Source organism: Camelus ferus, chromosome 1, assembly GCF_009834535.1.
Source record: "Camelus ferus isolate YT-003-E chromosome 1, BCGSAC_Cfer_1.0, whole genome shotgun sequence".
Taxonomy (NCBI): domain Eukaryota; kingdom Metazoa; phylum Chordata; class Mammalia; order Artiodactyla; family Camelidae; genus Camelus; species Camelus ferus.
Genome location: NC_045696.1, coordinates 5,779,474 through 5,806,219, shown reverse-complemented (window position 1 = coordinate 5,806,219; position 26,746 = coordinate 5,779,474). Strand labels below are relative to the sequence as shown.

At 35.1% G+C, this 26,746-nt stretch overlaps 1 protein-coding gene and 1 long non-coding RNA gene across 2 annotated transcripts in view; one reads left to right on the top strand and one right to left on the bottom strand.

Moving 5' to 3' along the window:
* Positions 1 to 26,746, bottom strand: part of BRWD1 (bromodomain and WD repeat domain containing 1) — a 97,365-nt gene that overhangs the window by 3,845 nt on the left and 66,774 nt on the right. Inside the window, 14 exon segments of the mRNA XM_032463949.1 lie at positions 774 to 1,670; positions 3,486 to 3,653; positions 4,829 to 4,895; positions 4,897 to 5,059; positions 10,756 to 10,922; positions 16,535 to 16,687; positions 17,266 to 17,412; positions 19,077 to 19,118; positions 20,051 to 20,123; positions 21,579 to 21,704; positions 22,606 to 22,726; positions 22,933 to 23,088; positions 25,472 to 25,533; positions 26,136 to 26,247. Coding sequence (XP_032319840.1) covers positions 774 to 1,670; positions 3,486 to 3,653; positions 4,829 to 4,895; positions 4,897 to 5,059; positions 10,756 to 10,922; positions 16,535 to 16,687; positions 17,266 to 17,412; positions 19,077 to 19,118; positions 20,051 to 20,123; positions 21,579 to 21,704; positions 22,606 to 22,726; positions 22,933 to 23,088; positions 25,472 to 25,533; positions 26,136 to 26,247 — 2,454 coding nt within the window.
* On the top strand, positions 16,326 to 20,689 carry LOC116658708. The gene is made up of 3 exons (XR_004313997.1): positions 16,326 to 16,336; positions 16,708 to 16,710; positions 20,615 to 20,689. It is a non-coding gene; the product is annotated as an uncharacterized LOC116658708 (long non-coding RNA).

Below are 26,746 nucleotides of genomic sequence, written 5' to 3'. Positions count from 1 at the left end.
GCTTTTAATACTTCACAACAGTGACTTCTTCAGCCTCAGCAAGTGCAATACAGCCCATCAACAGCATCCCATGCCTTTCTAGCTGCATAAGCACTTGACACGCAAATACTTTACTTACACGAACACAACTAAGCTCTCTTACCACTGCACTAAGGTCTGCAAACTACTCATTCTCAGCCTCCCTGCACCTTGTTAATTTTGCAAGTTCCATCACATGCTGCTTTTAATCCTAGCTTTAGAGGCCTCCTGCTCTTTAATATTTTTCAGTCTCCATTTACCAGGATAATTCAGCAAGTTAACTGTGCTCCAGAGTTATTATCAGTAAAATGGACAATGATAGAAATAGTACTTACGTCATATAAGATATGAAGACTAAACCAGTTAATGAACGTAAAGCATTTAGAAAAACTTCCTGATAAGAGAAACAGGTCAGTAACACATTCCTTTCAACCTATCTTTTCTTTGCTCTTCTCAAACTGTTATCACCATAGCTTATAAATGTGTGTCACCTTTGCTTTTCTTAAACCCACAGCCAATACAGTATCTCCATACCAATACAAGAAGTGAAATCTTTAATAAAAAAAAGCTATGGCCAAGGCTGCTTGTTACATGAGCAAAACTAAATGCACACACAGAAAAGACTAATGGAGGATGTATGAGTGGAGAGAAAACAGGTGGCAAAGTTTCATGGGGGAAAAACAATGTATTATGCTACAGAGAAGGGAGGACAGTGAGAATAAATCAGTGAACTGAGGTTAAATGTTTTGAATTACCTTTCATAAGACTGTCTGGTTTTTCTTTTGTTTGTTTGTCATCATCCGAATCCAAGTCAGTTTCAGACACATGATCTGAGAAACACTGGGACCCAGCAACAGGTTCATGCTTCAAATTCCCTGAACTCAGGTTCATTTCCATTTTATGACATCTACCGTCTTCTCCATCTTGTTCTTCAGAGTCCTCTGAATCGCTGAAGATCTTTGCTTTTTTAAGGAAAGTAGCATTTTTGCGGCCTGCGTTGTACTTCCTACCACCATATTTTCTTGGTTCAAAATCTGCTTCCTCCTCTTTGTCTGAGTCGCTTTCTGCCTTAAGTTTCTGCCCAGATGCTGATGGGCCAGCAGCTCTGTTACATCCGTTATCGGAATCATCACTTCTAGAGTCTTCCTCAGAAGACTCTATTTTAAGAAACTTTGCTTTAGAAGCAGCTGGAGTATGGGACTTGTAACCATTAGCATGCCAATTTTTCCGAGCTACCCGCAAACTGCTTTCTGACTCTGAATCTCCATTTTCAGTATTCTGGGCAGCATGAGAACTGGAAAATGGTAATGTTTGATTATGATCTTTTAGCTCCTCTTCTTCAAGTTCTGACTTTAAGCTGTGATCATCCTCGGAATTATGTAATAACTTTTTTCTAGCTACAGCAGAAGCGTTGCGGTGAGGCAGCTTACGGCCAGAACAGACACTTTCAGAGCTAGAATTCTCCTCTACATCACTCATCAGCTTTATCTTATTGGCAGCCACAGCAGCACACTTTCGTAGCACTTTCCGATTATTTCCAGCTCTGGCTTTTAGACTTTCACCAGTCTCCAAAGAATTGTTATCAGAGTCACTTAAATAGACTCTCTTTCGAGTGGCTTTTCTGCCACATCCATTTTCTAAAGAAACTGGACCTAGAAATAAAGTAAGGGTAAGATTAGAAAGATCTTCCTCATTTCAACATTTTAAATGATTTATTATTTTAATGCAGCTGTTCCTTAGTGTTTAATGCCAAAACAGATTACCTTTCTAAATTTAAAAAGTCTAAAGGACAGAACAGAAATAGCCTAGAAATAAACCCACACATATGTGGTCAATCAATTTATGACAAAGAAGCCAAGAATATAAAACGGGGAAAGGACAGTCTTTTCAGTAAATGGTGCTGGGAAACTAGACAGCCACACACAAAGGAATGAAACTAGACCACTGTCTTACACCATACACAAAAATTAACTGAATTAAAGAATTTACAACCTGAAACCATAAAACTAGAAGAAAACATAGGCAGAAAGATCCCTGACATCAGTCTTGGCAATGATTTTTTTTAGATCTGACTGCAAAAGCAGAAGTAAACAAGTGGAACTATATCAAACTAAAAAGCCCCTGCACAACAAAGAAAATCATCAATAAAATGAAATGGCAACTTACTAAATGGGAGATGTCTGCAAATTATGTATCTGATAAGTGGTTAATATCCAAAATACATGGAGAACTCATACAACTGAACAGCAGCGAAGAAAAATCCAATTAAAAAGTAGGCAGAGGATCTGAATGGGCATTTTTCCAAAGAAGACATACAGATGGCCAACAGGAACATGAAAAGATGCTCAACCTCACCACAGAAATGCAAATCAAAACCACTATGAGCTATCACCTCACACCTGTTAGAACAGCTATTGTAAGAAAACAAATAACAAGTGTTGGTGAGGATTTGAAAGAAAAGAGAACCTTTGTGCACTGCTGGTGGGAATGTAAACTGGTATAGCCACTATGGAAAAGTCTGGAGGTTCCTCAAAAAATTAACAAAAGCAGCATAATATGATCCAATAATTCCACTTGTAGTTTTTTATCCAAAGAAAATAAAAACATGAATTTGAAAAGATGTACGCATCCCCATGTTCACTGTAGCATGATTTACAACAGCCAAGATACAGAAACAACTTAAGTGTCCACTGACGGATGGATGGATAGAGAAGATGTGATATGTGTGTATATAAAGGCATATAAACATGTGTAAACACACATATACTCATGTGTGTATACATACATATACGTGTGTGTGTGTGTATACACACACACACGCACAAACATACACAATGGAATACTATTCGGCCATTTGAAAAAAAAAAAATGGAATCCTGCCATTTGTGACAACATGGATGGACCTTGAGGGCATTATGCTATGTGAAATAAGTCAGAGAGAAAAACAGTACGACATGATTTCATTTATATGTGGAATCTACAGAAACAAAACAAAGTAAAACAAAAAACAAGCTCATAGATTCAGAGAACAGACTGGTGGTTGCTAGGGCAGATAGGGAGTGGGTACAAACTTCCAGTTACAAAATAAGTAAGTCATGGACATATAATGTACAGCATGGCAAGTATAGTTAATAATACTGTATTGCATATTTGAAAGTTGCTAAGAGTAAATCTTAAGGCTTCACAAGAAAAAGAAAAAAGAAAAAATTTCTGTAACTATTCATGGTGATGCATGGTAAAAAGACATTGTGGTAATCATTTTGTAATGTACACAAATATCAAATCATTATGCTGTACACTTAAAATTAATAAAACGTTTTACGTCAATTACACCTCAAAAAAAAAAAAAAAAGCCTAAAAGACATGTAATCATATGTAGATGCATTAAGTCAATAAACCAGCCAATATTTAGCTTTTGGATTCTCTTGATATACATTCCTCTGAAGTACCCCTGAGCCTCTTCTTACCCATTTTCCTTTGAGCCGCTCTGGTTCTGGTCACCCTGAGATTATTGCTCCTGGCCAGCCCACTACGTAAGGAGGATTCACGAGCTCTTGAACTCGCTTTGCTTCCCTCTGAACTATTTGAAGCTGAAGATGACGAAGAGGTACCTAAGGAATCTTCCATTTCACTTTCTAAGAAAAATAAAGCATCAATAGCTCATTACATATATTCTCCTATCTTTACACACATGAGCAGTTGTTTTGGAACAACAGACTAAAAGCAGACTCTTAAAATACTTAGAAGAAGAGAATATTGTTTTAATTGTTTCAAAGAACAGTGGATAACATTTTAGTATTAAGAAGTACACAATCAGCAACTGAAATCGTTTGTTCTCTTGTTGTCTGCAAGTAACATATTAATACTGGTTTGGATTCAGAAAATATAATTTATATATTTTATAAACAAGCTTTCATTAAGATTTTAATTAGCCCTGCTACCTACTTTCTTCTCTTAGAAATAGGTACTTCCTACAGAAAAAAACACAATCATTTCAAGTCCAGTATTTCAAAGAAGAAAGTGGCTGTGTTAGAGGGCTATCGGTCACCAAACTGCTTCTTCCTCTGAAACTGCTCCTACTGTAGTCTACTTCCCAGGTGTTGACTATTTTTCCAGATTCTTCCCCTTCCCTGCGCATCACTGTCAAATTAATCAGTCTTCCTGAAACAGAATTTGTCACGTGATTCCCTAACAAAGGACCCTATTAAGTAACCCAAACTCTTCTGCAAGTCTTGCCGATTTCTAAAATGTGGCTGCAATTCTACCTGTTTGATCCTATTTTAAATCACAACAGTAATTATTACACTATCACAAGTTACCAAGATAGCTCAGAGCAATACAGAAATACGTACACACCGTGGCCTCATTCACACAAAGGGCCAGCATCAGCTATATTATCAAATGGCAATAAAACAAATGGAATTACATTTTAGAATAAAATTCCAGAATTTACTAGGTCATTAGCTTTAAGCTTATATGATTACCATGTCCTTTTTTTATTTAAAGAAATTTTAAATTGTCAAATTTTGCACCCAAGTATGATATTTATATCACATTATTTAAAATTTGAAAGCTTCAAATTTGCTTAAAATTCAAATTTGCTTAAATGGCTGCACCATTTGCAAAGAACAGTATTTATCAAACATAATCTAATTTTCCCTATTTGTTACCTAAGTATCTTCTGTTCAATTTTAAGTTCCTCAAATGTCAAGGCAATGTCTTATTTACTCTTTCCTCAAAACCGAAAGTTACTAATAATGTTACACACTTGAGTGCCAAAAAGCTGAACACATAACGTTCCATTTCTCACCAGATAGTGAAGACCCATTTGTTATTCGAGTGACAGGTCTATTTCTTCTCATTCTTTCTGATGATCCCTGCTGAATCTGAAGAGTCCCCAGAAGTAACACCCGAAGAGACACTAGCACTTGTCTTGTGGCTTGCAGAGTAAGCCGCCCTACTTGAGGCAGACTGAGTAGGAGAACCTACCAACTCAGGAGTTACCTTTGCCTGAGATTTTAACCGCTTCTGTTTGATATTTCTGGTCAAAGAAAGGAAAGATAAAACAGTACTTAATAAAACAAAGAGATGGCTAAATAACAGTGTGTTATGACTCAATCTGAGAATAGCTTTATGATCGAGACAGGAAGTATTCATCATTCACACCTTCTTCTAGCATGGATTACTATCCTCTTACTTTCAATTTTACATCATTTTATTCCAAATCAGAGTAATGAACAAATGATCCAAGGAACAGAGTTACAGAAAATCGTACTGAATACCTTAGGTTCTATGGGTTAAATGCTAAGGGGAGCCAACATTTATGTGATACAGGCATTCATTCATATTACAAATTTGAGTCTCAATATGACACAACATTTCCCTCTAGGCTCCTATTTATATGCTCACAAAAACAGCATAAAATTAGAAGGAGAAATGAACAAAGCCTGAACAGAAAGAATGAGAGGCAAAAAAAAACATCAGAGCAAGCTGTATTTTTTTCCTGAGACCAATCTGTTTACGTCTAAGGCCCAATTCACAAGTTTGGCCCCTGAGCCATGGATTATGGTCAAAGAGAGTGGAAGTTTAAGAAAATCTTTGGTTTTAAGTTACAGATCTGGGTAATATTTATATTTTTTAAGATAATCCTATTTTCCTTTAAAGCAAAAAGATAAAAGAGCTTTTAGGAGTACCTAAGGCATCTGAGCTTAAAGATAACTACAATTAATCAACTACCCTTCAATTTTAAAAAGATGACAATTCTTTTAAGCAGTAACCATTTATCACAGTCAAGAAAATTCAAGCTTCCATATATAATAAGACCATTTTTAAAGACAAGTAGTCTTCTAATTTCCATGTATTAAATCCAATCTGCCTGTTACAAATGGTAGGGGGGAGGGGGTACAGAAACGACTACAAAGTGTTCTATCTTGATTTCCTCCCTTTATTAAAAAAGACAAAAAAAGACAATCCAAGCTTGTAATGTCAAAATTTTAACTTCTGTTAATATCAACTTGAGGGTAATACAAAAAGAAATAACTACATGCTTATACTTATCATAAACTGGATTTTTTAACAGTAGACAAGGTGGTAATTCCTTTTTATCCTATGGCATTCTGAACTGTGAAGATTCTTTGTTGGTTCAAAAAGAAAGAGTTTTTTAAAAATAATTAAGCAAAAACTTTAAAAACTCATGTAACAACACACAACTCAAATTGAGTCACTTTATAAAATAAATGACCCATACTCTTCAAAAACATCAATCAAGAAGACAAAGCTTCAAAACTCTAGATTAAAAAGGACTAAAGAGACATTGAAACTAAATGCAATGCATGATCTTAAACTGGATCTATGACATAAGAAAAAAACAAGCAACCCAATCTAAAAATGGGCAAAAGACTTAAAACAAGCAATTCTCCAAGGAAGAAATACAAATGATCAATAGGCACATGAAAAAATGCTCAATATCACTAATTACCAGAGAAATGTAAATCAAAACTACAATGAGGTATCACCTCACACCAGTCAGAATGGCCATCATTCAAAAATCCACAAATGACAAATGCTGGAGAGGCTGTGAGGAAAAGGGAACCCTCCTACACTGCTGGTGGGGATGCAGTTTGGTGCAGCCACTGTGGAAAACAGTATGGAGATTCCTCAAAAGACTAGGAATAGACTTACCATATGACCCAGGAATCCCACTCCTGGGCATATATCCAGAAGGAACCCTACTTCAAAATAACACCTGCACCCCAATGTTCATAGCAGCACTATTTGCAATAGCCAAGACATGGAAACAGCCTAAATGTCCATCAACGGATGACTGGATAAAGAAGATGTGGTATATTTATACAATGGAATACTATTCAGCCACAAAAAACGACAACATAACGCCATTTGCAGCAACATGGATGTCCCTGGAGAATGTCATTCTAAGTGAAATAAGCCAGAAAAAGAAAGAAAAATACCATATGAGATCGCTCATATGTGGAATCTAAAAAAAAAACCCAAAAAACAAAAAAAACATAAATACAAAACAGAAACAGACTCACAGACACAGAATACAAACTTGTAGTCGCCAAGGGGGCAGTGGGTGGGAAGAGACAGACCGGGAGTTCAAAATTTGTAGATACTGACAGGCATATGCAGAATAGATAAACAAGGTTATACTGTATTGCACAGGGAAATATATACAAGATCTTGTGGTAGCTCACAGCAAAAAAAAAATGCAACAATGAATATGTTCATGTATAACTGAAAAATTGTGCTCTACACTGGAATTTGACACAACATTGTAAAATGACTAAAACTCAATAAAAAAAAGTTAAAACAAAAAACTGGATCTAAATTGGGGGGAAAAATAGCCATTTTGGTGTGTCAACGTAGTAACACAAGTTGTAGTTGGAACCTTGTTCTTAGTAAATCCATACTAAGTACTTAGGAGTGAAAGGGGCATGACATTGGAAATATTCTCCTGAATGTTTTAAAAGGTAAAGAAAAATAGCAGAATGATAAAAGCAACAATCAAGTAAATGTAACATAATGTTAGCAACTGATGAATCCAGGTAGACTGTAACAGAGCTCTCTGAATTATTCATCAACTTTTCTATAATTCTGAAATTAGGACTCCCACAAAACTCTGTAATGTATGTACGTGAACTACAGGCTGCAAAGCAGCTGAACAGGACTAAGTCACTTACTTAATAGGTATGTTTATCTGTGTCAATGAGGCCCTGCTATCCTAAACACTGGGGGCAGGAATGTACTCAAACTTCAGCAAATTCTCTCACCCAAAAAGCAAAAGTAAAACTGGCAAAATATCCCACAAGAACCATTTCAGAACCCTAGAAAGTAATCAGAGGCATATAACAAATCTTAAAAAAATGCTGATTCAAGAAAAACTTCTGTATCTAAGTAAAAACAGTAAAGTCTCTGGCATTTTAGCTTGGTGATACTCCCAGTCACACACACCCCAATTCTGTGGCATAACAGCCTTGAGAAGCTGGCCTGATCTGGGAGCTTTGCAGAAAAGCTGCATGCCTAAGAGCAATAAAAATTGCTGCAATCCAGGAAGGCCAACAGCATCACTGCCTCAGGCTGTAATACTGGCTGGAGCAAGAAAGAGCTCAGCCAGAAATTTAAAGGAGAAATCTAGGGACTGAGACAATCACAGGAGTCTTTGAAAAGCTCCAATATCTTCCTGGGGATGTGGAAAGTCCCACATATATTCAAGGAAGACTGGAGAGAGCTCAGTTATCTACTCATCCTTGGCTGACCTTGAGACTCTCGTATCTGGTAAAATATAAGCAGAAAGTGAGGTTTGCCCCAGTTCGCACACAGACCCCTTCCAAAAAGTGTGGAAGCCCAACAGTGTTTAAGGACAAATTTGGGACTACTGTGCTATGCTGAGCCAGGGAAGACATCCAGGAAGACATGATCAAAGATGAGGGATAAAAGGAAGGAAAGAAGGAAGGGAGGGAGGGAGGGAGGAGAGGGAGGGGATTAGGATGAGTAACGTAGGAAGTAATTACATAAAAAAAAGAAAGAAAAATAAAACGAAAAGCACCCAAAAAACAAGCACATACCCACCCAAAGAACAAAAAAAAAAAAAATCAACCCAACTCCCAAAATCGCCTCCCCTCACCATCCACTAAAACGACTCCCCAAGAAAGACAACCAATCGAAAAAAAGAGAAAAGACAGAGAAAAAGAAACCCCAAAGAAAAAGAAAAAGAAAAAGAAAAAAAGGTTTTTAACCAGCAGAGACTTCAGTGGCTAAAAACTGCAGGGAAGACAAACTACCGAACTGGTCCAGGCAACTCACTGAACAAACTAGCTAGCAACAACCACCATCACTGAGGGAGAAGGATCAGAATCCAGAACTGCTCTAATACGTTAACAGCAAATAGCAACAACAAAACCTGACAGAGATATTATTTTCAGAGCTGCCACATTGTTATTAAACAGGTCCAGTTTTCAATAAAAAATTATGAGACAAAGAAACAGGGAAGTCTGCCCATATACAGCAGAAAGTGCAGTTAACAGAAACTATCTTTGAGAGGATCCAGATGTTGGACTAAAGATATTTAGATATTTAAATCAACTATTTTTTAAATGTTTGAAGAACTGAAGGAAATCATATTTATAAAATTAAAGGAAAGTATGATGACAGAGAATACCAATAGAGATAGAAATTGTAAAAAAAAAAATCAAATAGAAATTCTGGAGCTGAAAAGTGTAATAACTGAAACAAATATTCACACAATGGGCCCAACAGCAAACCTGAGCTGAATAAGAATCAGTGAACTTGAGAGCAGGTCAATAAAATTTATCCAGTCTGAAGAACATAAAGGAAAAAAATGAAGAAAGCCTCAAAGGCTTTTTGGAGACTATTAAACATACAACTAAGTGTAATGGGAGCCCCAAAGGAGAAGGAAAGAGCAGAACAAAATATTTGAAGAAATAATGGCTAAAAACTACCTAAATTTGATGAAAAACATTACGCATCCACAAAGTTGGACAAATTTCAAGAAGGATAAACTCAAACAAATCCACACCTACACACATCACGGTCAGTTCCAAGATAAAGACAAAAGAAAATCTAAAAAGCAGGAAGAGAGAACCCCATATGCACAAGGGAAGGAACCTCAGTAAGATTAACAGCTGCCTGACTTCTCATCAGAAACACTGGAGGTGAGCAGTAGGAAGATGACATATTCAAAGTGCTAAAAGAAAAACACAGCCAACTAAGAATCCTATATCCAGCAAAACTGGTCTTACATAATAAAAGTGAAATTAAGACATTCCCAGATAGACAAAGGGAATTCACTGATAGCACATGTGTCTTACAAGAAATATTAAAGGACTTCAGGTTGGAAAGAAATGACACCAGAGGTAACTCAAATCCACAAAAAGAAAAAAATACCCTGGGGAAAGGTAAGTACATAGGTAAATATAAGTAACAGTGTAAATAATTTGTTTATTCTTAACTGACTTAAAAGACAACTGCATAAAACATAACACAAAAAGATGTGATCTGTATGACAGTAACATCATAAATATGGAAGGGAAGGGAGCTAAACTAGAACAAAATTCTCATATCTGTGGGAATTAAATAGCATTAACCGGAAGTAGACAGTTCTGAATTAGGATGTATGGTGCCCTCCAAAGAACCATCATGAGGAAACCCATCAAGGGTGCGGTACACATTTGAAATGTACATGGAAACAGCCTAAGGATTGAATAACTCACTTTTCACTTTAAAATACCTATAAATTTTATATTAATGTAAGCTACATGGTCCAAAGATGATAGAATATAAAAATTAAATTACTGATAAAGAGAATAAATCCTGCATTTTATATTTCTTCTTTACAACCAATCCTCAATAAAGAGGGTGTATTATATACCTAGTCGACGTTTCCCTTACACAAATGCTCAACAGACATACATAGTAATCATTTTATTCTCTGCATGAAAAAATTTCTTATGCAAAAGATAAATATATTGAACAATCCTTAATAGGATTTTTAAATCAATGCTTTTCATTAAATGCTTACAAATTTACGTAATTACAAATCAATGCAATAGCTCTATATGTAAAGAAATGACTGTTCTTTTCTGAACATACTGCACTCTAAAATGATTAAGAATTTTTATCATAATAAAATCAAAGAAATATCACAACCTGAAATTTTTAAAAAAAAACTGCATACAAAGCCTAGAATAACCAATTCACCTGATACTTTTGTTAGCCTGACTGACACGGTTACAATTTTGCCGTCTCTTGAACCTCTGGCTTCTTCGAAGTTTTTCATTGAATTTTTGACCAATTTTAAAATCAGAGGAGATTTTCTTCATTTTTTCTTCAAATAAGGCAGACAATCTCAATGTCATACTGTAAATCTGCAAGGATATGAAAGCAAAACTTGAACTATAAAATATCTTTTTAAATATTTTTTACAAATAAAATTGTAATTACTGAGGCTACTTTCAATCTATAGTATCACTGTTATAGGTAATAGCTGTTATTTTATCTATTTCCCTTCAAGGACACTGCAACAAACAGAAGTATCAAATATACACCTCTCGGCTGAAAAGAAAGTAGTTTTAAGTCAATCAGTCCTCTAGAATCTAGTGTTTAGGTCTGTATGTCAATGATTCTCGATTGATTTTTCCCACATTTACAAGTACAAACCCCAAAATGCTTCCTCCTAAAGTTAGATAGGAAGTTGGTTGGTTTTAAGATTACTATTCAGGCAGCAAAAGAGCAGTGTCTCCTTGGGGCAAGGGAACAAAAGCACTTCTGCACCAGTATCTACTTGAAATGTGACTGCCTTTGATGCCACTTAGATCTAAAAAAGAATTATTATTAGAACAAAAGTTTGCACCCAGTAGAATACATTATGCCCTATAACTTTAATTATGTAAGACTGTGTTGTAATAACCTCTACAATAACATCAAATCTTTACAAGAACAGCAATGTGATGTTAAGTGCTAGTATAAATAACTTTTTGGTAGAGCTATATATTTACCAGAAGTACTCTTTACTCATCCACAATCATTCCTGAAAATAAGTATAAAAATATAATATTCAAAAGCTAATTATTAATCACTTTGGTGCATGGTGGAGGATGGTGGAGAGACGAATACTAGAGAACCCTTAAAAAGGTATGTGAAACAAATGAATTTCCCATATTCATATATATATATAAAAACATACATACACAACACAAATACATGTACAAGTATCAACCACTTTATGAAAGTTCACTTTATGACACTTCACTTTTACAAAAGACCTACTGTAAGAAATTCAAAGAGGATTTTCAATTTTATGAAAAAAAAAAAAAAAGATGAAAACAGCATTCTGCATTTGTTCGTAGCAAGCCATTACAGAGGCAGTGTGTACCCCAAACAGCAGGAGTGGCATTCCAGCCTCCTTCCCCCAGCAACTACACTCAGCATCTCAGCATCGGGTCACCAGTTTTGAACTTGTCTGTGAGCATCTGAGCTCTACCTTGACCTATACTGTGCATCCGTTAGCAAGGTATGTCCAAAAGTTACCTATTTCTTTACCTTACACAGTTTCAGCTTACGAAAGACTTTAGAGGAATGCTCTACTTTCAAATACAGGGGGAAACCTGTACATACACGTGAGTTGAGTATATGTGAAGTCTGTAATCCCTCTTCATCTTGAAATGATTAATGTTATTTCCAGTATTTTGCGTATATATTGTTTTCCTTCAAACCTGAACTCTAACATAAGTTACCAATTTTAACAATTTTTCCCTCAATCATACTAACTTTGAAACCTGATAATCTTGAATATCACTATTTTCATATATCTGTTTTCTCATCAGCTTTTATGTAAAATTCAATAATACATTTGAACTAAAAATAAACATTATTTAACATAAATGAGTGGTAAAATTATCAGCTCCTCAACGTGAAAAAGGGCATGTATAGAAAGCCCACATTTAGCATCGTACACGACAGTAAAGAATGAAACTTTCCCCCTTGGATCAGGAATGAGACAAGGAAGCCTGCTTTTACCACTGCTATTAAACGTTGTACTTTAAATTCTAGCCAGAGCAATTAAACAGGAAAATAATTAAAAATAATTCAAACTGGAAAGGAATTAGTAAAACCATCTCTATTTGCAGATGAAAGGATCCTATATATAGAAACAAAGATTCCACAAGAAGGCTATTAGGGCTAACAAATTAATTCAGCAAAATTACAAGGGATGAGATCCACATACAAGAATCGGCTGTATTTCTATACACCAACAATGAACAAGTAGAATAGGAAATTAAGAAAGCAATTGCATTTCAAGTAGTATCTAAAACAATAACACATCTGCAAATAAACTTAACCAAGGAGGTATAAGACTTTCACTGAAAATTACAAAACACTGCTGGGAGAAATTAGACCTAAAATAAATGGAAAAACTGGTATTAAGTGATAGAAAGACTTAATATTGTCAAGATGTCAATATTGGCCAAAGCAATCTACACATTCAATGTAATCCCTATCAAATATTCAGTGAACTGCTCTTAAACAGAAATGGAAAAAGTCGATTCTCAAATTCATAATGAACTGCACCCCCTGAACTGCCAAAACAATCCTGAAAAAGAATAAAGTAGGACTCATACTTACTTATTTCAAAACTTACTACGAAAGCTACAGTACACAAAACATTACAGTACTGACACAAAGACAGAAATAGACATACAGATAGACAGACACACTTATGTACAAACCAAAGGAACAGAAGTGAGTTCAGAAATAAACCCATGTATCAATGGCCAGCTCAACAGGTGGTGCTGGGAAAACTGGACTTTCACAAGAAGAAGGAGCTGGACCTCCACCTTTCACCATCCATATACAAAGATTAACTCAAAATGGCTCAACAGCTTAAATATAAGAACTAAACCATAAAACTCTTAGAAAAACATATGAAGTAGATCTTTGTAACACTGGATTTGGCAATGGATCCTTTTTAAACTATTTTGAACACTTTATTTCTAAACATTCACCTCTATATAAATTACTCAAAATACATTTTTTGTGCAAGTAGTTAATATTATGTCTGTACAAAATAGTTATTAAAATTAGAATTAATGAGTCAAATGGCACTTAAGCTTCTAATACATATTTTTCAGATTGCTGCATAATAGTGTTGGGCATCTTACAGGCTATGTGACCCTAAGTGGCAACATTCTTAAACAGGAAACCAAGAGCACAAGAAACCAAAGGGGGATGGGGGCGAGATCAACTGGGTTTCATCAAAATTAAAAACTTGTGCATCAAAGGACATTATCAACCAATAAAAAGACAATCCATAGAATGAGAAAATAACTGGAAAACATTTATATAATAAGGACTTAATATTGAGAATATATTTTAAAATTCCTACAACTTACCAAATAAAGACAAAAAATCCAATTAAATATTGGGCAAAGCACTTGAATAGACATTTCTCCAAAGAAGACACACAAGTGGTCAATAAGCACATAAAAAGAAACTCAACATCATTAGTGTACTGGTTAAATTTTATTTTCTGTATTTTTTTCTTTTCTTTTTTTTTTTTTTTTTGCTTTTCCAAATGGAGGTACTGGGAATCAAACCACGTACCTTGTACGTGCTCAGCACGCATTCCGCCAACTAAGCTATACCCTCATCCCCTATTTTCTGTATTCTTGATGTTCTGGCATTTGGAGCCTTGATTCTGGTGAGACTGCCCCTCCTAGGGCTAATTCCCAGAGACAGCAAATGGCTCTTTCGCAAGTGTACCTTTGATATACAAAACAATCACCTCTGATAAACAAAACAATCGGTCCAGAGCTCACATCCCTAACTACTTTCTTCATCAAGCTCTCACAAACCACGCCAATATTCCCCCTACCCTACCTAAATCAGCCCAGGGCCAGGATTCAGACATCTAAAGACCACCCCTATAGGCCAAAGCTCCAGTCATTCAAACTAGCCAATCCTAGACTGTTTACTCAGCCCTGCCTTGCCTTCCTGCAAACACCCCAATATAGGCTCTGAGCCAAGCTCTTCCCCTCCTCCCCTTTGCCTACTACTCCCCTTTGCCTTGTTCCATCACCATATGGCCCAAATGTTGAATCATACTTCTGTTTCTAGGAATCTGTGAATATAAACTTCTTCATGACAATTCCCATCTGCATGTCTTACCATACCTGATTAAAATAAATTCCAGGCACAATTTTCAATAAGTCATAACTTAAATGCAAATCAAAACCACAATGAGATTAATACTTCACATTCACTACAATGGCTACAACTTTTTGAAAGAACACAGAAAGTAACAAACTTGGTCAAGGATGTGGAGAAACTGGAATCCTCACACATTGCTGGTGGGAATGTAAACTGGTGGTCATTATGGAATACAATTTAGTGGTCCCTGAAGATGTTAAACATAGAACTACCCTAAGAACCAGAAATTCCACTCTTAGATACATACCTAAGAAAACTGAGGGCAAAAATTCTTACAGATACTTGTATTCCCGTATTCACTGCAGCACTAATCACAACAGCCAGAAAGTAGACAACAATTTAAGTGTCCATCAACAAATGAAGGAACAAAATGTCATATACCTATACAGTGGAATATTATTCAGCCATAAAAAGGAATAAAGTTCTGTACATACAATAACAGGCATGAACCTTTAGGACATTATGCTAAGTGAAATAAGCCAGACACAAATGACAAATATCGTATGATTCAACTTCTGCGAAATATCTAGAATAGGTAAATTCACAGAAAAAGTAAGTAAATTAGATGTTACCAAGGGCCGAGGGAAGGGGAGAATGTGGAATTATTGCTTACTAGTTACAGAGTTTCTGTTTGGGGTGATAAAAAAGACTTTTGGAAATCCATAGCAGTTATGGTCAAACAACATTGTGAATGCAATTAATGCCACTGAACTGTATACTTAAAGATGGTTAAAATGGTTAAATTTTGTTTTATATTTGTAACAATTTTGAAAAAACTGGTACTACACCAAAATCCATTAAATTGTACTCTTAAATGGGAGAGTTATATGATGTATCCTCAAACATGTATTTTACTTAAACAAAACGGAAAAAAGACATGAATGAAATTTATTTTCTCTCGAAACAAAGTCTCACAAATGGTGAACACTGACAATAACACAAGCTTGGAAAAACATTAGATTTGAATGTTAAGGTGATCCAGTAAGCAATTTGGATATTGAATGCAATGAAAGGTTCTCAGGTTAAGAGAAGTATTAACAATGCAGGAGTCTGACAATAAGTAATGAGGGAAAAGTGAAATTAAGAAAAAATGGTTAATCAGCGGTGATAATCACTGATGACAGAGAATGTGCTATAATCAAACAAGTGCTTTATTTTAAAATCTTACTCTCAAATTATTGTTTTGTTAAATTACCCAGCACACTGGCTAAAAAGGTTTGTGAATATTCACTGAGAGTATGTGCACACTTTTGTGTATTTATTATGTTTCAACAAGTTTTGAAAAATTATCCAACATAAAACATTGTAATAAAAATTTATGAATGTCCTCTCTACTTGTATTCTTAAGTAATCAGATCACTCATGTGTTTCTGCTTCAGATCCAAAATATTAGTACACCATCAGTTGTCCCACCTCCACTTTTAATATTCTTCCAGTCTCTATCAAAAAGTTACCAATCCACTTTTTCAGGACTCCCATATGTAAGAAACCAGGTTTTTCTCATTCTACACATCAAATACAAATCTGCTCATTCTTCACCGGTGTCCTCACTCCCACCAATTCTCTTCCGTTCGTAAAACTTCAGAAAGACAAACGCAGTTATAAGGAAACAGTAACAGACACCTGGGCAGTGGAAAAGCTCTATTCTTACTACTGGTCTCACTCTACTCACTTATCTTTAATATTCCAACCACTACCAATCAATAGAAAATTATCATCTACACAGATTACACATACTTTTTGAAAAAAAAAAAACCACTTTTAAAATTACCTTTGATCTTTTGTTTGGTGTATATGCTTTCGCGTTGCTAAATATCAACCGGATGTCTTTGCAAAATTCCAAAGGACTGTCATAATTTCCAGCTTCTAAAGTTTCCCTTACTGTTCCAAAATCCATTGGAGTATCTATAATATCTCGGTAATCCTAGGTTTTAAAAACAACAGTAAGTTCAAAGATTCAATTCTTGTTTTTAGGGGATCTTAAGAATTATCAATAATTTTTTAAAAGAGGCCCAAATATATAGGCAAGATAAGAAATATACTAAAATTATATACTTGGTAGCAGGATATGGAACAGTTTTTGTTTCCTTCTTTATACTCTTCTATAATTTCTAAGCTTCCTACAGTAAATTTGTGGTTTATAATCTGACTCTTTTTTCAAAAGGTCATTTTCCATTTCCCCATTGGAAACTGAAGACAGACACTTTTATTCAGTGTATAGTTTTCCTGGGGCTGGGTCTACTTAGACAGTAGGTAATCATGCAGATAATCCTCCAGTTATTATGTAACATTGGTTACTAATGTTAAATCTTAATCCAAGTTACAAGGAGGTCTACAAATTCAAGACAACTGTGTAAAACAACCCTTTCATGGCTGATTTAGCGGTAGGACACAGAGCTAACATGAAGCCTGGAAATCTTACTCTTTAATTTAAATACCTCTATCCCAATCTCCCCTACACCAACAGGAAAAGCCCCAAACATTCAAACAATGACAACTTACTGGATATTCAACCAAATCAACAGGTTGTCTAAATGGTTCAGAATCTTCACATTGAAAAATTAAGTTCACTAGCTCCTTACACTGTTTCTTCCAGTTGTTTTCAACATAATTAGTTGCTTTCATGCTCCTTTTTTTCCAATCACGAACCTAAAAATACATGCACAATATTAAAAGTTTTTTCAGTCTTGGAACAATCACACTATGGTATGGTTTAGTATGGTGATAAAAATGCAACTGAGCTGTTGTCTTCCACATTATGTCAAAATATGTCATTATGTGAATTTTTATCTGCTTGGGGGAAAATTCACTTTTTTGTAAAAACCCAGTAATGTCATATCTGTTACTCTAAAAACATTTTCATTCCACCACTTATCTCCGAAGCTTAGAAAATGTTTTCACAGAACATGAAGTATCACACTGGATAATGCGGTAGGCAGAATAATGGCCCCGAATATGTCTACATCTTAGTCCAAGAACCTGTGACTATGGCAAAAGAGACTCTGCAGGTAAGACTAAAGGAGTGGATTTTGAGATGGGGACACAGTTCGGAGTATCAGGGTGGGCCCAATGGAATCACAAGGGTCCTTATGTGAGGGAGGCAGAAGGGTCAGAGTCAGACTGGAAGATGCTGTGCTACTGACCTGGAGATGAAGACTGGGGCCATGAGGTTCCAGAAGTGGGAAAATGCAAGGAAACAAATTCTACCCTAGAGTTTCCAGAAAGGAACACAGCTATGCTGACACCTTGATTCTAGCCCAGTGAGACCCAGGTCAAACTTCTAATCTACAGAACTACAAGATAATATTTTTATTGCTTAAGCCACTAGGATTTATAATTTGATACAGCAATCATAGCAAACAAATACTAAACAGATACTAAATACTTAAGTCTGTTTAAAAATGAAATTATGTGAAAATGACAATCACAAGACAATTCAAGTCTAACTTTTCAATGTTATTTGAGGCAGCATAATATGAAAACTGCTGTGATTAAAAGCTTAAATTTAAGCAGCATTTGATGAAATTTAAAATAAGAACATTTTAAGCACTGTCAAATTAATAACCTTTATTTTTTAATTAATAGATCACATTAGAACTTCAAGAGCTGCTGGTGACACAATTCTAACTACTCAATACTCAAAATTTATTCTTCACTTCATTCTCCTTAACCCCAACCCCCAACAAATCAGTTTTTAAAAAGGTTCAGTCACCAAATCCTCATTAATTTTCCCATTAAAAGGTCTCATCTTCCTCCCTTCCTCTCCATTCCAAGCAAACACTATTCCCACTATGGAAACACTACTTCCATCTTTTACTCCTAGATTCTTACCGTGAACTCCTAACATTAATACATTCAATATCCATCCTCTTATCCCTCAAAACCTATTTATCTATTTTGGCTACAGAACTGACTCTCTAGTATAAATTTAAATGAAATCCTTGGTTTTCAATATTACCATAATCTGCTCCCAACATAAAAGTCAGACACAAAACTACTTTGCTTACTCTGAAACTCAAACCCTACACCAATCAGTGGGCCACAATTCCCTACTTTTCTGGCTTAGATCATAATAACACCTATGTTTTGAATGTCTTCTTACTCTGTTTCATTCTGAGGACATTATTCAAATCTCAACTCTTCCATTAAACCTTACCTAGACATCCACCTTTCAGTGATTTCTCCCATTTCTTTTATAAAACATTCAATATCAATATCAACGTAACTTTCCAAAGTCAACATGTAAAATCTTACATTGATTTTAAAACACAGAATAAACAACCAACAAAGGTTAGTCACACAGATTAACTTACTCTCCTTCTTCCAGAAGATGTTTTAGGAAGATCACTATCATCCTAGGAATAAAAATCAGAGCAACTTAAGTGTTAATATTTTCATTAGATGTGCAATAATCTTTATAAAAAGCATATCAAAGACATCAGGTCTTATGAAGGTTATAACTTGCTAACAAAATCTCAAAAGCCAGACTACCAGATGATCTTCGTGGCACTCACACTCCAATGAATCAACCTGTATTCTTATTCTTAACAGTTCTTTTACATCCCCTGAGAACATGCACTAATTCCAAAATATACATGTAATTCCAAGACACGCACAAGGAGCTTTAAATTTGTGTTTTTCATCCATCCATAAAACTCAGAAACACAGTTTCTCACAGTTTCCTGGATTTTGTGCTCTAGACATTTTCTTATTCCTTACATCACATATTTTATTCTAATGTAAATTAGCATGAAAATCAGTGAACTACAGTAAGAGTTTGTGTAGAAACTGACAGTACACTGTTTTTAAAGAATATCCTTCCTACAACTCCATGCAATAACCTGATTTTGTATGAAGTGGAATTATACACCACCACTGATACCTGCCGTTACTTACACTTTAATACCATCTTGAGTGAAGGACTTAGGGTACTTAGACCATGGTAAAAGTCATTAATTTTTAATTACAATTAAATTAGATACTGATTTTACCAAAAATATTTTCAAGGTACTTCTTATCTCCCTCTAGCTAAAATCTGGATAGAGAACATATTCTACACCTAGTTTATTTACTAAGACATAATTTATCTGATATCAATTATTGGCTATTACTTCACTGACCATCTAGATAATTTAAAAAATGTATTTTTTATCAAGTGCCCTATTTTCATAGTTCACTGGAATACAGCACGAACTGATAAAGATAACCAACATTTTCTACTTCACTCTTCATTCTTTATGTTATTTGAAATTAACAAAAATCATTATAAAATTGACAAACTTCATACCAAATCCTCGGCATTTTGCTCATCATTTTCTGAAGTATTGGAAAGTTCTGAGATATTGGTACAGTCTTGATTCCTAAAAGACAATTTTTTACTTTAACGGTATGCAAATATGGTTACTGTTTCCAAATATTCAAATCAGAGGGTAAGATACAAACAGTTCCCCAACTATGTACATCTAATTTCAATCAGAAGAATATCAGGTTTTTACCCTATCATCTATGGAAACAACCAATTAAAGTACTAAAAGTAATTTTTTTTCAATTAAGTGTGTATGGAAATTAAGCTGGTAACCTAGAAATAACACATGTATGGCCTCAATTGGAAGAATACACAGATGAGTTTTTCTAAGTTATCATCACTGGTAATATTTGTACAGTTGAGTACCAGGAAAATGGTTAATTTGCGATGTAAGAGATTAGAAGCAAAAAAGAAAGTAGAAACTAAAGTAAATTATATCTTAACCTCACTGTAAACCCAGCAGAGAAAGAATGCTAAAACAGGAGATGAAAATGGGTATGCGGTCTTCCTAAAGCAGGAAAGAAGAAAGTTTTGGGGAAGAGGCAGTAAGTCAGAGTCCTCCAGACATAGGACAGATTCAATCCAGTGCAGTGAAACAGAATGGAATCAGTTATTCCCCAGTTTGTAGCTAGATGTTGAAAATGATGCCACAGTTCATAAATTATCTTCTCCAGTATATAATTCTTTCAAAGAATTTTTATAACTATGGGGAAAAGGCATGTAAGGTCACAAGTCAAAATCATTCATTTAAAAGGAAAGAGGCTGAATAATGTGCCCAGAGTCACTCAGAATGTTCACTAGAACAGATCAGGTTAAGCCTGGATCTCAATTTACAGGTGAGTTTTCACCCTACTATTGTTCCAAATTGATTTCCAAATGCAAGAAAGTGTGTGAAATATTCACACATACACACTTTCACAGGACACAAGCCACATTAAGTTAAAACTCAATCTAATCATGAGTAAATACCAAACACAAATTAAGTAAACTCTACAAAATGTGTCCAACACTCATAAAAAGTGATGAGGTGATGAAAGAAAGGAAAAGACTAGACAACAAATTAAAGGTGACTGAGAAAACAGTGAATGCAGTGAGGATTCTGGATTGGATCCTGAAACAGAAAAAAGAGTGATGTAAAAAACGGATGAAATCTAAACAAATTCTAAACTTTAGTCAATAGCACTGTACCAAAAGTAAATTTTTTAACATTTCATAAGGACACCAAAGTTGCATAAAATGTTAATATAGGGAAAAATCGGGTGAAGAGTGTATATATAAGGCAACTCTCTGTAGAATAAAATTATTTCAAAATTTTAAAAAAATTGGATTGTTCTATTTCTCATTCTTTGCTGAAATTACAATCACAAAAGAAGCAATGTAAAGAAATGTTACTTAACGAACACATTCCAAGGGTGTAATTCAGAAAGCAAAAATTAAGAACCGACTAGTTTCAAGAGCACAGCATGTAAAGCCACTTTGCTGCAAATGTCTGTAACTTGAGATCACTTACTTGATAAATTTTAAAAGCTGGTCAGTTATCTTCTTAGCTGATCTTGCAATTACACTCTCAGGTTCATTAAATGTTCTAGCATTATGTTCTATATATCTGACTTCCCACACTAAAGCAGATAGCCTCCTTCAAAGTAAAAAGTAGGCAATTTAGGGCTTTAAAAATGAAAAGAGAGAAATCAAGTAAAAAAAGAAATCCAGCATGTTAAGCCAGCATGATGTATTGATTAAACCATAAGTGCAAAGTCATAATGAATAACCTTTAACGCTGTCAACTTGACCTAGCCATCAGCACTGATGCTGGAAGCTGAGCTGCAGGGAGTAAGGACCAAAAGTCTTAACAAATCACTTAATCACATCCAGAAAACTGGAAGAGCAACCTCCCTTTTCACATTGCCTGTCAGCATATTGGAAGTTGCGGGGACTCAATGAAGAAAATGTGTTAAATACCATCAATCCTAAGAGACTCCGTCTCACTGTAAACTAGCAAAGTGGTTTCTGATCAAGGGCACGTTCCCACATGTGACTACAGAGATAAACTAACACCAACAAATGGGAACTCAAGAAGTCAGTTTTTTGTAAAGATAATTTCTCGAAGTAAATGAATCATAAAGAATAAAATACCATAAACTGCTTTAAAAAAAAATCATTGAGAATGGGAAATTTTATAATTATCAATGCTCTAGATGCCAGAGATAAAAAGTTGATGACTATGGGGAATTAATCTTTCAAAGGCCCGAAAATCCAATTAACTAAACTTTATATTTAAATGGAGCAGCTTTTGTAAGAAAAATAGATTACTGAAACTGATGAATGAAACAGGCATTTTTTCTTATCCAGGTTCTATCTGTACCTACCCACAGGCATCTAACACAATGTCTTACACACAGAACCAAGACATGACTCTAATGATAGAAGAGAATGAAACAGAAAAAAATGTACTCAGCCCCAACTCCACCACTACCTCTGTTAACTCTAGTTGGTATGGCCAAATATTCAAGCTATTTTAAAAGTAAGTTTCTACTAACCTGTAAAATCGATTAACAAGTCTCATTCGAATTGTGTACAGATCAGTTGGATAGGCCACTACAGTACAGTACTTGGGATACGTACACAGATCAACTGGACCTGCAAAAGCTGCTGCTATGTCTGCAATGGCAGGAAGAATTTTTATCAAATAAGTTCATTACCTCTAAGTGATATTTCTCTGCAAATCATTCATAAAATAGAGCTACATTTAACACTGCAGGCTTAACCAAAAAATAACAAATAGAAATTGTAATAAAGAACACAGCCACAATTATGCTACTATTTTAAAATACTTCTGTGGAAAACTTGTACATGAAAAAACTTACCAAGATTCAAAAGTTGATCTATACCACTAACAATTCGTTCACATTCTTCATCTCTCGATTTCTGACCCCATTCACCATCTTGGGGTTTGTAGAGCAATTTCTCTAGCTCATCTGAAGTGACAGAAATACTAGCTCCTAATTCTTCAGGTGGATCAACTATGATTCCATCAAGAAAGAACAAAAAAGAAAAAAATCAAAACCAAAGAACAAATATACACCTATATTTCAATTGTCAAAAGTTCATAAATAAAACATTAATCAATGGAAAAAGTAATTATTTTACAGTAGAGAAACCCAGCAGGCACCACCTGAATCAAATGACTAAGTTAACATGCCCAGTAATAGGACAAGCTGCGATCATGTGCCTCCCGATGTGATGCACTGAGAAGACCACAACATCACTTCTCTGACACTTCTGCCAAATATGCAAACTCTGAATTTAATCATTAGGAACCATCAGACAAACCTAAATCAAGGGAAATTCTACAAAGTAAGTGGCCAGTGCTCTTCAAAGTACCCCAGTCATGAAAGATAATGGAAAGACTTACAGATCCCAGTCTAAGGGAGACTAAGAAGACATGCGATGAAATCCAATGTGTCAAAGAACATGAGGACCACAGTCAAAATTTGAGTAAGATCTACAGATTAGAACTGAATCAACAGTATTTTTCTGATTTTGATAAATGCACTGTACTTATGTAAGATGTTAACAATTCAGAAAACCAAGTGTTCAGAAACTCTGTACTCTTTTTGAAATATTCTTAAGTCTGCAGTTATTTCAAAATAAAATGTTTAAAAAGTGCAAAAAGACTGATAATGGAAGAGAGTGTACATTTTAAAAAGAACAAGAGGTAATGTAAATACTCAGAATATTTTCTTGAAAATTGTAAGTAAATATGTCAACAGGACTGGAAGAAAACATATTAACTCAACAATGATAAATGCCGTTTATTACGATTTTAATGTACATTTCCAAGACTGATAACGCAACTGAGCTTTTCTTCATATGCCTCCAAATTAATTTTTTTTGCCTGCTCATATCTTCTGACAATCTTTGTAAAGGTTTTATCGGCCTCATTAATATGTAAAATCTCTTTATGTAAGTGCTTTTATTGATTTGGTATCACTTATAAAAAAGCAGCTATAAATAGTAGTTAAAGGCACTGGTTGGTGCAGATGGCTCAGGCTAGAAACCAAAGTCCTATCCTTTCCAGAAGTGTGTGACTTAGACAAGTTACTAAAAACTCTGAGCCTTAGTTCCTTCACCTGTAAAATTAATAATAGAGCATCACTGCAGGGCAGAATAAGTGAACTAATACATAAGAAGTTCTTAAGGGGGGAGGGTATAGCTCAAGTGGTAGAGCGCATGCTTAGTATGCACAAGGTCCTGGGTTCAATCCCCAGTACCTCCCCCTAAAAAATAAATTAAAAAGTAAATAAACCTAGCTACCTCCCCCATCAAAAAAAAAGTTCTTAGGAGCAGAGTAAGACCTCAAGAAATGTTGGTTTTCACTTAACTATATATGCTTTATATATTGCAAAGCATCATTTCAGATTCCTAAGTATTATTTGTTAAGATGCTAATAAGCTCAAATGAAAATTTAATGAAGGAGTCACTGGTGACTTTTAAAAGTGTAATTATTTAATTTTTTAAAAAAATTCCTTATCTCTAATGTAAAGCAAAACAACAGTTGATGGAAATACACCAGAGAATAAAACACAAAGGAAAACGGCTTGACCCCTAAGGCAGACACAGAAGAAGTCACAAAGCAAAGCATTCCCGTGTCAACAAATGGTAGAGGTGGAAGGACAAAAGCTTCTGCGTGTTTTGAGGCTGAATCAACACTAGCATAAAAGAAAGCTTGATAGTGGAGAGGTGGGAGGTAAGACAATATAGAGGGCAGCCCTTCAACAAGTCTGTAACGAGAGTAAAATAATTTAATAGCTAAAATGTTCAAATAAAGTCAAATGAAAGATGTACAAGAGACAAATTGAAATCGGAATGGAGACAGGAAGGAGGAAATTAAAATGGTTTGAGTGAATGAACTAAGTATAAACACCAGATCCAAGAGAAGCTCAAAGGGTGGGACAGCAGCACTGGAGAAGAGGCAGGCTTTGGAAGAGACATGTACCTCCCGTTGGAAAGGAACAGGCAGTCCCCAGTAAGACAGGCAAGCTGAGGTGATGCCGAAGACAGATGGAAGCCAAGCTAGACCTTCTCTTTGAAGAAAGAACAAGGATAATAGAATAAGGATGAGGAAAATGAAATGGAGGCTACATGAAGGAGGCCAAGCACAGACTAAAGCAGGTGATAAATGACAGCACACGACTAGGATACAGCCAGCAACAAGCTGGAAACTGGGTAAGAATTAATGAGCTAGATACACATAATTCTGTTGATTTCTATTAGCTAGCAAAGCTCAGTTACCAGAGTAATTTGAAAACATTTCTCAAAAAACACAAATATACTCTATGTACATTAAGATAAAAAACTGAAAACACATAGGTAAAATATTTTCATTATTAAAGGATTACATACCATTATCAGGTATTGGTTCCATGTCCCATGGGCTAAGTTTTTCAATTTCTGTATTGTCCCACCTGTTAAAACCATGTAAGTCTAGTTAGTCTTTTATAAAGACAGCTTGTGGCTAATAACTAGGTACCCACTACAAGAGTAAACAAAAACATAGAAAATACAAAAATTAACCTTATTGTAGCAATGAAAGTTCAAATAAGTTTTTTTTAAAGAATATATTGTAAAAAAGAAGTATAAAAACGTATGCTGGGTTCAAGGACAAAACCAGAAGCCCTGTGTGGAGTGCACTCAGGGTGCGTGAAGGAAGAGTGTGAAGGCCTTAAATGCCACTCTTCAGATTGTGGGCTTCATTTCCACAACCAATAGAGAGGCGGCAAAAATTTTTTTGAACAAGGGAAATGACGTATTACGTGTTTCTGAACGATGATCCTGCAATATTGGGTTAAGGAAATATAAGAGGAGGCTACAAAAAAGGTCCCACGGAGGCACGCAGAACTGGTACCAAGGCGGGCACTAGTGAACAGAGGATGCGAGAGAAACACTACAAAGGTGAGGCCAATATGACTTAATGACTTAACCTAGAACACGTTAGTTTTTCATACCACGACCTGTGCAGTGAATAAATGTTTGTAGATGGATGACTGGTTTTCATCTGCATACAGACCTAACAATGTAACACTGGAAATGACTGTCAGGGTATTGTGGCTGATACGGCTCTTGACTTAGCACTGTTCCAAACCACCAAGCGTCATCAATGATAGAGCGGAACCTGTCACCTGTAAGAGAGATGACCAAGTCTGAGACATCAATTTGTTAACACTAACATTTTTAATTTACAAAATACTATTTGATACAGATAAAACAAATCAAATAATATTTTTATCTTAAAATTAGCCACCCTTCCCCATTGCATTTTTCAGTAATAAAATACACGTGAAAAAGACAGAGTGTTACACTCAGCAATTTACTGAAGGTATAGAACCGAGTAATTTTTAAAAGTCATTTATAACTAGGTTCCATTATTTAGCGGATCCAAATACCCACTGCAAAATAAGTTCTATTACAAAGAACAAAATTAAAACTCAAAAATCTTTTACAACAATGTATACTATCAGTAAATACTTGTTTACTAAGTGTATTAAATATACTTATGAAATATGTAACATTTCCTGAATAAAATAAAATTATAAAAGTATGATTAGAAGTTAATCCATGATTATTTTAAAGTTGCTGCTATGTAAGTATCTCCACAGTAAACAGTGCTCTAATTCTTAA